The sequence below is a fragment of the Pelophylax lessonae genome, assembly GCF_965119305.1.
Source record: "Pelophylax lessonae genome assembly, chromosome: 4".
Classification (NCBI taxonomy): domain Eukaryota; kingdom Metazoa; phylum Chordata; class Amphibia; order Anura; family Ranidae; genus Pelophylax; species Pelophylax lessonae.
In genome coordinates this window covers 53,995,160-54,008,339 of record NC_138771.1, presented here as the reverse complement: position 1 = coordinate 54,008,339, position 13,180 = coordinate 53,995,160, and the positions used below count along the sequence as shown (strand labels likewise).

At 44.6% G+C, this 13,180-nt stretch overlaps 1 protein-coding gene across 2 annotated transcripts in view; it reads left to right on the top strand.

Moving 5' to 3' along the window:
- The window catches only part of KIF7 (kinesin family member 7), a 107,617-nt gene that overhangs the window by 24,332 nt on the left and 70,105 nt on the right, over positions 1–13,180 (top strand). For both annotated transcript variants that reach the window (XM_082253215.1, XM_082253214.1), the window contains exon 6: positions 10,020–10,163. In XM_082253215.1, coding sequence (XP_082109341.1) covers positions 10,020–10,163 — 144 coding nt within the window. The remainder of the gene's footprint in view (positions 1–10,019; positions 10,164–13,180) is intronic.

Genomic DNA, 13,180 nt, shown 5'->3' with positions numbered 1-13,180 from the left:
CTTATAAGCATGCACGGTGGTGAGCACGGATCGTTTTTTTGGGCTTGAGCACAGACATCATATGTTTATATTTGTATAGAGGAGCACTTATTCTATCCGTCCGGTAAGGAGGAATTCACACAGGTGGAGGGAATCACTGTTACCTTTGATTTGTCACCATCTGTTTACATCAGTCACTGAATATTCATTTGGATTTTCAACAAGAAATCTTTGGGACTTTGATTTTATTATATGTGCCATATATGTTTGTATATTGATTTGCACATTCAGTTTCATGCACAGTTAATGCATTCACATTTATTGATAAAGCGCACCACCCATTTTGACATTTCACATTATTTTTCTGGTAGCAGCTTATCACAGACCTAGCGCACTTTCTTTTTTCACATATATATATATATATATATATATATATATATATATATGCAGTGCCTTGCGAAAGTATTCGGCCCCCTTGAACTTTGCGACCTTTTGCCACATTTCAGGCTTCAAACATAAAGATATAAAACTGTAATTTTTTGTGAAGAATCAACAACAAGTGGGACACAATCGTGAATTGGAACGAAATTAATTGGATATTTCAAACTTTGTTAACAAATAAAAAACTGAAAAATTGGGCGTGCAAAATGATTCAGCCCCTTTACTTTCAGTGCAGCAAACTCTCTCCAGAAGTTCAGTGAGGATCTCTGAATGATCCAATGTTGACCTAATTGACTAATGATGATAAATAGAATCCACCTGTGTGTAATCAAGTCTCCGTATAAATGCACCTGCACTGTGATAGTCTCAGAGGTCCGTGTAAAGCGCAGAGAGCATCATGAAGAACAAGGAACACACCAGGCAGGTCCGAGATACTGTTGTGGAGAAGTTTAAAGCCGGATTTGGATACAAAAAGATTTCCCAAGCTTTAAACATCCCAAGGAGCACTGTGCAAGCGATAATATTGAAATGGAAGGAGTATCAGACCACTGCAAATCTACGAAGACCTGGCCGTCCCTCTAAACTTTCAGCTCATACAAGGAGAAGACTGATCAGAGATGCAGCCAAGAGGCCCATGATCACTCTGGATGAACTGCAGAGATCTACAGCTGAGGTGGGAGACTCTGTCCATAGGACAACAATCAGTCGTATACTGCACAAATCTGCCCTTTATGGAAGAGTGGCAAGAAGAAAGCCATTTCTTAAAGATATCCATAAAAAGTGTCGTTTAAAGTTTGCCACAAGTCACCTGGGAGACACACCAAACATGTGGAAGAAGGTGCTCTGGTCAGATGAAACCAAAATCAAACTTTATGGCAACAATGCAAAACGTTTTGTCACATGCATGCCCCCGAATGCCTGACGAAGGGGCATGCATGCCTCGAACGCTAGCACCACCCCGCTTCCACCGGATTTGATGAGGGAGAAGCTGTGACGCCAACAGGACACCAGGAAGTGCCAGAAGCCACTGACACAGCCAGGACCCAGGGCTGTCTACACCTCTCCTGCCTCCCCTGCAGTGGATCGGATGACTTGCTGTAAAGCCTGCTTTCCTATCACTCATGTGAGTGCATTACCTTTTATGCCAATAAAGTATTGTTTTAATATCTTTATGTTTGAAGCCTGAAATGTGGCAAAAGTTCGCAAAGTTCAAGGGGGCCGAATACTTTCGCAAGGCACTGTAAATATACCCTTTAGAAAAAATGTTACAGTAATGCTACTTTTTACACTTTGGTGCTGTCCTTCTGGATGAAAGAAAACTTGTGAAGAGTACTGTGAGATCTGTGAAAAGTAATAAATACCTGATTACGGTATGTTACAGCCCAAATTTTTTGTACCCATGCAGTGAGGCTGTGCCTGTACTGCATGGGTTAGCTGCTCTTTTTGTCTAGTGTGAGCACAGAACCTATACTCGCCTGATCCTTCGATCCTCCGGAAAACGGCGCTCCCCCATGTCCGGCAGTGGATTATTCCTAATGTCTTTAGTTCCAGAGCCAGTTTATGGCCCCTTTGACACTGGTGGAGTCCACCAGCAGATCTGCCCGCTCAGCAAAGAATCTATCTGCTAATCCCAGCTGAGAAGGCAGATGACAGGTCCATGCCCACTCTGCAACCAGTCCACTGTCCTCTATGGGTTGTCGGATGGAAAAGGACCGCCTGTCCATTTCTTTTCGAATGTCATTCCATCAGTTCTGCCGGACACATGTCCGCTGACATCGGCTGCTCCTTAGATAGCAATAAATGGTCTGATTGGGTCCGCCTGAAAAACTGACAGGTGGACCCGATTGGTCCATCAGTGTGAAAGGGGCCTTTGGGCATAATGCAGCAGCAGGAACAGTCCAGCGCACAAGACCACCGAACTGCAGGGAGGCAGAAGCCAAAGGGGGGACTATCTTATGCTGGGAGGATCGGAGGTTTAAGCGAGATATCTCGGCTTTCTAGAACCCTTAAACAAAGATGAGCCCCACTGCATTGGGGGAAAAAAATTCTGTAGTTGTTCGCTTTTAGGCTTCCACATTATTTAGTATGCATACCATGCACATAAAAAAAAAATCTGAGTTGAAAGAGTTATTTTCATCATTTGATGCTTTTGCTAATTTAGACCCCCTGAATGCAAATTTGAACTTACCTCTGAAACCAGGTTTGGAGATACGTTCAAGGCCAGCTTCAACCAGATTAAAAAAATGATCCCTTGTGCCCACACCGCAAGGGTTAATAGCTCATTTTGGACAGGGAAGAGGAGAAACCTTTCCCCAGGTTGGGTGTGCTCCCCCCACGATGCGGCATTGGACTGTCCTTCAGTGTCTTAATGTCCAGGGCTATTGCTATGGACTGTGCTATGGTCTTGACGTTTGGACACTAGAGAACAGCGGTTAAAAGCTGCTGGGACCTGTCAAGCTGCAAGGGGGAGAAGAGGTTCAGATAAGTTTATCTCTTCTTAGGCCTGTTTCACACGGGCTTCAACTTGTATAATAGCAGTGTAAACAGCAAGCTATGACAAAGCATATGCGCAGCTTTCAGAGGGTTTTGAAGCTTTTAAAGTACCATTCAGCTCCAGTTTGTAAACACTGAACACAAATCCTAATGGGAGTTCTGGTTGCCCCTTTAAAAAAGCTGATGGCAGGCTTCAGCACTTTTTATGCTTGCTAACAGCTTGCTTAACCGCTTGCCGACCGCCGCACGACTATTTACTGCGGCGGTCAGCCCCTCACAGGCAGAGCGACGTAGTACTACGTCGCTAGCCTGTGAGGGTCTAGGGAGCGAGCGTCCCTGGAAACCCCCCCCCCCCGCGCGTGTGACCGGCGGACCCGATGTCCGCCGGTCACTCGGCGATCGTCGGTGCAGAGGGAGAAAGGCAGGCGGCTTGTGTAAACAAGCCGCCTGTCATTCTCCCCTGTGTAGGAATAGTGATTATACGGTTCTACTATGTAGGACCGTTGATCAGTGTTCCTACACCTCAAGCCACAGCCAATCACAGTTAGAATCACGCCCCTAGCGACACACTTAACCCCTCCCTCTCAAAAAAAGTTAACCCCTTCACTGCCAGTGTAATTTTACAGTAACAGTGCATATGTATAGCACTGATTACTGTAGAAATGTCACTGGTAACCCCAAAAGTGTCACAAATGTCAGTCAAGGGTCCGATCTGTCCGCCCCAATGTCGCAGATCACCGCCATTACGCATTAAAAAAAAAAACCACAAAAATGACAAAAATCTTTCCCTTTGTTAGCAAACGCGATAACTTTTGCGCAAACCAATTTTTAAAATACGCTTTTTGCGATATATTTTTTTTTTTTTTTTTACCAAACATATGTAGCATAAAACAAATTGGCCGAAAATGTTAAAAAAATTTTGATTTTTACATTTTTTTGGGGGGAATTTCATATAAAAAAAAATGTGAAAAATATTGTTATTTTTGCAAAATTGACGCTCTTTTTTTGTTTATAGTGCATGATCAAAAAATCGCACAGGTGATCAAATACCACCAAAAGAAAGCTCTGTGGGAAAAAAAGGACGTCAAATTTGTTTTAGGTACAGCGTCGCACGACTGCGCAATTGTCCGTTAAAGTCACGCAGTGCCGAATCGCAAACAAAACCCTGGTCGCAATGGGGGTAAAATCTTCTGGGGCTTAAGTGGTTATAGTGGCGATCAACACTCTCTCATTAGGATGTGTTCAATATTTACAAACTGATATTTGAAAAGCTTCAATAAAGCTCTGCAAGGCAGTCATGTCAAAGATTGCTGTTCAGTGTTTTATTACAAGCTGAACCTGTGTGATACAGGCCTTATTGTTCCCCTAGACCAGTGATGGCGAACCTTGGCACCCCAGATGTTTTGGAACTACATTTCCCATGATGCTCATGCACTCTACAGTGTAGTTGAGAATCATGGGAAATGTAGTTCCAAAACATCTGGGGTGCCAAGGTTCGCCATCACTGCCCTAGACCTAAACGAGCAATTAACCTTTGCAGTGCTGGCACAGCCCCAGTACAAGAGAGATTTTTTTTTATTTGCACAGAGTTTGGCTTTAATTTGCTTTTTTGAAAATTCTTTCCATCACTACTGCTCTTGCTTGTGAGAGTGTTAAAAGCACATGTTGGACTGACATATCATACTTTTTGGTGGCTCCCAAATAAACAGGGGAAGAGAGAGGAAGTAGATTTTAATTGAAAATATTCATTAGGAAAAAAACTTTACATGCAAGGAACCAGAAAAAAAATACATTAGTTTGAATTTTGTGTCAAGAAGATATGTATAAATTATTAGAAGAGCATACAGCATACAAACATATGTATGTGCAGTTAGTGCCAGCTGCATATGTCACTTGTAATTCCTAAACATTAACATAATGGATCGACCGATATCATTTTTTCAGGGCTACTACCAATTTTTCTGGCCTCCCTTCAGGCTGATAGCCGATTATTTTGTACATTTAAAGTTTTTTTTTTTTTTTTTTTTTTTTTTTTACACTGTCCTTCTTTTTTTTTTTTTTTAATCACTTTATTGCTGTCACAAGGAATGTAAACCTCCCTTGTGACAGTACTAGGCAGTGATAGGTACTCTTTATGGAGCCCAAATCCCTCCTCTGCACTTAAAAGCATTCAAAACACCAAGTTTGGCTGTTTTTGAATACTGTCATTTTTTTTTTGTTAAATTCTGGCACCTTTAGGGCTCAAGTACCCGGAAGCGATGTCATGACATCGCTTCCAGGTTACTACATTGGAGACCTGATCAGAGCCGATTCCGGTGGGACGGGAGACCCGGGTGGAGCAAGGGAAGGCAGCGGGGGGAGGGGGATGTCCCCTCCCACTGCTTGTAATAACGGCCGAGCGGCTGATTAGCAGCATCGGTTGTTATTACAAGAAAGCCAACCGTCGATTGTCATAAACGGTATTGGGGTGATACCTCTAGCTGCAGGCATCACTCTGAAGCAATATCGGCAAATTTCTGACCGATACTTAAAAAAGAAAAAAAAAGTAAATATCGGCCCCACCAATAATCGGTCGATCCCTACTTAAAATGCATTCATTCTTTATACTCATTGGATGCCTCTGTGGCATAGTTTGTTTTCCTGACTACATGAATGTGTAGAGCAGGGGTATCAAACTAAATTTCAGGAGTGACCTATGCACATAGTGCACAGTTCAGGAGTGCAGTACGTACACAGTGTAGAGTACAGGCGTGTACCACATACAGAGTGTAGGGTTGAGAAGTGTGCTACATACAGAGTGCAGGGTTTTGGGTTGAGCTACATACAGAGCGCAGGGTTTAGGGGTGTGCTACATACCAAGCGCAGGTTTTAGGGTTGTTCTACATACCAAGCGCAGGTTTTAGGGTTGTGCTACATACCAAGCGCAGGGTTTAGGGGTGTGCTACATACCGAGCGCAGGGTTTAGGGGTGCGCTACATACTGAGTGCAGGGTTTAGGGGTGTGCTACATACTGAGCGCAGGGTTCAGGGGTGCGCTACATACCGAGCACAGGGTTTAGGGGTGCGTTACATACCGAGTACAGGGTTTAGGGGTGCGTTACATACCGAGCGCAGGGTTTAGGGGTGTGCTACATACTGAGCGCAGGGTTCAGGGGTGCGCTACATACCGAGCACAGGGTTTAGGGGTGCGTTACATACCGAGTACAGGGTTTAGGGGTGCGTTACATACCGAGTGCAGGGTTTAGGGGTGTGCTACATACTGAGTGCAGGGTTTAGGGGCACTGATAAGCTGCACTGACATGTGGCACTGATGGGCACTGATAGGGGACGCTGGTGAGGCTGCGCTGATGGGCACTGATAGGCACATAGGTAGCCTGAACCTTTGAGAAAGCCCATTGGGTGCTACGCGTAAGGTGGGTGGTAACGTAATCACGCTGGGGCTAGGTGGAGCTGTGTATGCAGAGGATTGTATTGTGAAATGCTTGTTTTTTTACTGCTGAAATGTCAGTGGATTTTTATATGGAAATGAATACTTTTTATTAGCGATTTGCACTATGGTTCTTTCCTCTTGCCTCCTATATGGTTGACATGCTGCTGAGAGGCACGGATTTCGCATGTACAACCAGTGGGAGCGGTGCCACTTATAAAACTGCAAAGAGCATATAGACCGCCTTTTAATTAGTGAGGTCCATTCAAGCAGGTGAGAAGACACCCAAAAGTGGGGTGACGGGCACTGTGGTGATCAGAGGCAATTACTGAAAAGGTTTCTGATGTATGGGACTGTAACCTTTTTTTTCACGGACATTGAATCATTTAAAATATATATATATATATATATTTTTTTTTTTTCAAAAGGAAATATATACAGTAGATTTTTACACTGTTTAAGGATATTTATTTATGCACTATAATTTGAATGCACTTTTATGTGACTACTGATAGGCACAGATGAAGTGGCACTGATAGACGGCACTCCCCGTCCACTCAGCAGCAGTAAGGAAAGGTTGACCTATCAAGCCCAGCTGTCAACCTGGGAAGATGATGTGGGAGGTGGGCGGACAGTGAGAGCAAGCCGTGCTCATCACAGTACCGTCCACCAGAGGGCGCCAGTTTGCACATAGAAGCGTGTATCCCACTTCAGCAGGCCACAAAGCCGCTGCCCCAATTATCAGCCAGCCCGCGCACCCGTGAGAGGGCCACATGTGGGGATCCCAACCAATGCTGCGGTGAAACCCAGCCGCCAGGATGCGATTTCCAGTCGCTATTGCAACCTGGCACCTGGGTTTTGTTGAGCCCTGCATTACGAGGAGGTTTATAGGTTAAATCTCAGATTGCAGTAATATACAGTTTAAAACATTTATCGGGTGTGCTGTATCACCCACTGTTTTGCTCTTGGACAAAATTACAGCCTCTCAGAATAACGGCTCCCCCTAGAAGAAGTTTTAATACAGCAACCAGTAGGGGGGTGGTTAAGAAACCATGATCTAGGGGTATGTGCTAAGATGCCTACAGACATGCAAATCATCGATCAGCACCTTCCCCCAAAAAACTAGAGGTGCACCGAAATTTTGGGGCTGAAAACGCAGGATGCACTTTTGCGTAAAACCAAAAATTACAGTTTTAAAAAAATATATAATTTTTTATATATGATTGTGTTATATTTAACTTTTATATTAATATCATGAATTTAAATGAATATGAATTTATTGTTGGCCAATATTGGCACCTTTAGCACAAGAAAAGCTCCAGTAAAATGCATCCCTTCAAATTCTATGTATGTCCGTTGCGCTTCTGTTGTGGTGTTAAAAATCATGCTTGCTGCAATTTTGTTCCGTTATAAAAAAAAAAACGCACCAAAAATGCACCTTCTGGTTTGAAATGCATTCAAAATGCAGCAAGAACATATAAATGACGCACCTGTGTTAGGTTTTTGATGTGGTTTTTGAGTCATGTGACCTATGAAAAACACACCATAAGCACAATAGAGTCGGCGCCATTATCGGCACCTTTTTCTCTTATCGACAAAATGCAGATAACACCATTTTGGGCTAATATGTTTCAGGGGCCGAAATTTGGTGCATCTCTAATAAAAAAAAAAAAAAAAAAACATATTAGTCAGCAGTCATCCAATATCTAAAGCAGTGGTTCTTAACCTTGTTGGAGGTACTGAACCCCACCAGTTTCATATGCGCATTCACCGAACCCTTCTTAATTGGAAAAATAAAATATGATTTTTTCAAATTCAAAACATAGGTATATATTTAGGTATATATTTATTATACATAGGTGCACAAAATGAACAAAACCATTAAGAACAAAGAACAAAACCATTAAAACTTGATTTTCACACAAAAACAAAAACATAATAATGAATATTTACTGCAAATCAGTGTGACAGTGCGGCATACCATGGGGTGTCAGGAGGGCACACACTGGGGGGAGGTGTCAGGAGGGCACACACTGGGGGAGGGGGGATTGGGAGGGCATACCATGGGGTGTCAGGAGGGAACACACTGGGGGGAGGTGTCAGGAGGGCACACACTGGGGGAGGGGGGGTTGGGAGGGCATACCATGGGGTGTCAGGAGGGCACACACTGGGAGAGAGGTGTTGGGAGGGCATACCATGGGGTATCAGGAGGGAACACACTGGGGGGAGGTGTCAGGAGGGCACACACTGGGGGAGGGGGGGGTTGGGAGGGCATACCATGGGGTGTCAGGAGGGAACACACTGGGGGGAGGTGTCAGGAGGGCACACTGGGGGAGGGGGGGTTGGGAGGGCATACCATGGGGTGTCGGGAGGGCACACACTGGGGAGGAGGTGTTGGGAGGGCATACCATGGGGTATCAGGAGGGAACACACTGGGGGGAGGTGTCAGGAGGGCACACACTGGGGGAGGGGGGGTTGGGAGGGCATACCATGGGGTGTCAGGAGGGCACACACTGGGGGGAGGTGTTGGGAGGGCATACCATGGGGTATCAGGAGGGCACACACTGGGGGGGAGGTGTTGGGAGGGCATACCATGGGGTATCAGGAGGGCACACACTGGGGGGGAGGTGTTGGGAGGGCATACCATGGGGTATCAGGAGGGAACACACTGGGGGGAGGTGTCAGGAGGGCACACACTGGGGGAGGGGGGGTTGGGAGGGCATACCATGGGGTGTCAGGAGGGCACACACTGGGGGGAGGTGTTGGGAGGGCATACCATGGGGTATCAGGAGGGCACACACTGGGGGGGAGGTGTTGGGAGGGCATACCATGGGGTATCAGGAGGGCCCACACCAGGGGGCATTCACAATGCTTTATTGAGCTAAATGAAAAGGACATGCATTTCCATTTGTCAGCTAACAGCACCTCCATGCTAAGCTGCAGTAACTCAGCAGACTTAGCATAGAGGTGCTTGTAAACGAATCCACCATGTACAGCTAGCTGAGCTAACCTCCAGGAACATTCACTCGGCTCCCTCTGCTCAGCTGCTCACACTTCCCTCTTCCAGGCGGGCGCCATCTCTGTGGTCAGGTACATCCCCATCCAGCCCACTCAAGCAGCCTGCAGGAGATAGGCTGGAAACCTGCTGGGGGAGGTACAGGGGCGGAGCGTCAAGCGTCTATGTGTAATGGCTGTAAGTTGTCCCGACCGCAGCTCTGATTTCCCGGAGTGCGCTCGGCCTCACAATCAGTAATATTTTCTCGGGGGGATGAGCGGGGCATGTCATCACGAATCATATGAATCGGGTGTGTGTCTTGACCTCCGCCGAACCCGCGAGACGGAACCCAGGTTAAGAACCACTGATCTAAAAGTATCCTGATTTATTTATTTTGGGATGCAATGGGATGGATTTACTAAAACTGGAGAGTTCAAAATCTGATGAAGCTCTGCATAGAGACCAATCGGTTTCCTTTTTTTTTTTTTTATCAAAACTAAATGGAACAAGCTGAAGTTAGATGCTGATTGGCTACTATGCACAGCTGCACCAGATTTTGCACTCGCCGGTTTTAGTAAATCAGCCCCATTGTTTGTAATTTCCAAGGTCAGAGATTGACCAACACATTTCTATAGTAGTATTGTAATTTCTTTGCTTGTTAACCTGCTGTTTATCCTAATGGTAGGGATCACTGAGCTTTGAGTGCCCAGGTGGAATAGAGAAAGACAAATGCATTGAAGATCTGAGAAGTAAAATTCAGAAGCTGGAAGATGAAAATCGAGATTTCCTGTCTGCTTTGGAAGATGCCATGGAGCAGTACAAGTTGCAGGTAATCCTCTGCAATCATTATGTAACGATTATTTCTTTTATGTTTTTCTTTCTAATTTTTGGGTACTTCTGTATGAAGAATGTGTGTTTCTAATAGCAGCCTATACACATTTTTGGGTAATTTTCAAAGCTGGACAGCAGAAATGACAATTGGAATCTGATTGGTTGCTATGGACACAATCTTTGTACATTTTATTCTCTTTTGCATTTGTGCTCATTATATTATTGATATGTATGAGAATGTACGGGTAATGTAATGCAGTTGCAGGCACTTGTGGAGCATGTCCCTCTCCCATACCTTTCACACAGTCATGGAGAACTAAACTTTCCCACACGTTAAAGGGTCACTCTAATAATTTTCATTTATAGATAATAAAACAATGGTATGTCACTAGCTTTCCATTACTAACATATACAATAAGTTTATAGTGCAATATCTCAGTAGGCGATCGTTTTAGGGGCCATTCAGGGTCCCTTTCTCAAGGCGACACGGTGACCACACATCCCTTTACCGTGACACACATTATAGTCACTACAAGCACCCATCTGTTACCAAGTTCGAACACCAAAAGGAGGCGGTCCTCATCCTTTGATTTGCGGGAGAGTTCATTATAGATCTCAACCCAAGATTAAACTGGAACTTTCTTTTGAAAGATTGAAAGTGTTCCTAGCTGTGGGTAACATAGTTTAGCATTGAATCACCTTTAATCTGGTTTCCTGCAATACTCTGGACCAGCCTTCTTCAACCAGGGTGCCTTGAGGTTTTGTTGGATAGCGTGATGGTGTCCTCAACCTGGTATGGCTTACGCGTTTCGAGGGAGGACCCTCTTCCTCAGAGCCAAAATTGAGTGGCAATTTTGGCTCTGAGGAAGAGGGTCCTCCCTCGAAACGTGTAAGCCATACCAAGTATTGAGGACGTCATCATGCTATACAGCAGTAGAGAAGTGTTCTGGAAGCAAGCGGTTTCCATTTCCTACATGCTTGTACATATCCTATGTTTGTGAGTATATTGTACGCTACCCTTCTTGATTTTAATAAACTTTTTAGTGGTAATGCACAAGGTCGGTGCGCCCTTCTCTTGACGTTTTCTTGTAGTGCTCTTTGGATAGCCTCGGTCCTGAGAAGGGGCAGCAAGACCACTTCATTTGTGCCAAAAAACACCTAGAACACTTACCTTCCCGCATACCACTCGAGCGCAGGAGAGATACTGTCTTTTGCCTTGAGGTTTCTTCAGGGGTGCCTTGGCAAAATGCCTAAAAATTGTATACAAGCCAGCAGATGGAGCAAGCCTGCCTTTTGTTTAGACAAAACCACAGGTTTTTATTGTGCACCAATACAACCTTCTAGCTGCCGGTGTCCTAATGACAAATGGCATCAAGGAGGATGTCAGTTGCCTGTATAGCATCCTTGTTTGACCCTCCCCTACCCCTCTTCATCAGTGTTGGGGTCATATTAGCTGAGTGATGGAGAAAAACTGAGGAAGAAGAGAAACATTGGACTACTAGTCAGTACCAGTTTGCAAAAGTGTATTTGCTTTGGAACAATAAATCACCTTTAAAGTTGGGTGTCCTACTTGGACTCGTGCATGTTGCTGCATTATATAAATCTATTAGAATAGCTTTTATGATTTAGAATAGGGTGCCTCAAAACTCTGTCCATCATTTTTAAAGGGTGCCTCGAGACTGTCCATTTTTAACCACTTTACCACCGGAGGATTTTGCTGTCTTACGTCCAGGCCACTTTTTGCGATTCGGCACTGTGCGACTTTAACTGACAATTGCGCAGTCATGCGATGCCGTACCCAAACGAAATTTACGTCATTTTTTCCCCCACAAACAGAGCTTTCTTTTGGTGGTATTCGATCACCTGTGCGATTTTTACTTTTTGCGCTATAAACAAAAAAAAGCGTACATTTTGAAAAAATAATAATATTTTTCACTTTTTTTTATATGAAATTCCCCCCAAAAAAATGTGAAAATCAAAATTTTTTAAAATTTTTGGCCAATTTGTTTTCTGCTACATATGTTTGGTAAAAAAAAAATCACAATAAGCGTATTTTGATTGGTTTCCGTAAAAGTTATTGAGTTTACTAACTAAGGGAAAGATTTCTGTCATTTTTGGTGGGTTTTTTTTTTTTAACGAGTAATGGCGGCGATCTGCGATTTTTTTTTTTTTTTTTTTTTTTTTTTTTATTGCGGTACTGCGACATTGCGTCGGACAGATCGGACCCTTGACTGACATTTTTGACACTTTTGGGGGTACCAGTGACATTACTGCAGTAATCAGTGCTATAAATATGCACTGTTACTGTAAAAATGACACTGGCAGGGAAGGGGTTAATTTTATTGGAGAGGGAGGGGTTAATGCATGCCTGGTGCTTACTAACGTGTGTGGGGGGAGGTGACTGAGTGACACAGGGACAGATCGCATGTTCAGCTATGCTGAACCCTGCAATCTGACCCTGTCTGGCACTTAGGAGATCCGCCCGCTTTGTGTACACAGCAGGCGGATCTCCAAACTAGATTCCCCAACGATCGGGGAAGAGAAGCGGCGATCGCCGCTGCTCCTCCCCTGGCCCGACTCCCGCTGTGACTGAATACAGCGGGAGCGAGCCTCCGGTGGCGCGTGAGCGCCGCCCACAAGGGGAGGAGTCCAGCGACGTAGGTCTACGTCGCTGGACAGGAACGAGCCACTTTGCCGCAGTAGAGGCACAGTGAGCAGGGCTAAAGTGGTTAAAGGGTGCCTTGACTGAAAAAGGTTGGGAGACACTGCTCTAGACCACCATGGAGTCCTCCAATTCTTTTTATTGCATTCTCTGTATTTTAAAATAAACATAAAATGTAACAAAAAGAATGGACCACCAATACAGCCACTGTAAAATTGTTCAACTCGTCAGCACTTAACAAACATGAAATTGCCTTTTCAGGTGATTCCATCGCTTGCTGGTTTATCAGTTTTGGGTGGACAGGATTCCATCCTTTGGCAGAGGCTTTTGCTTCCCTATAAGTCGGTGGTCTC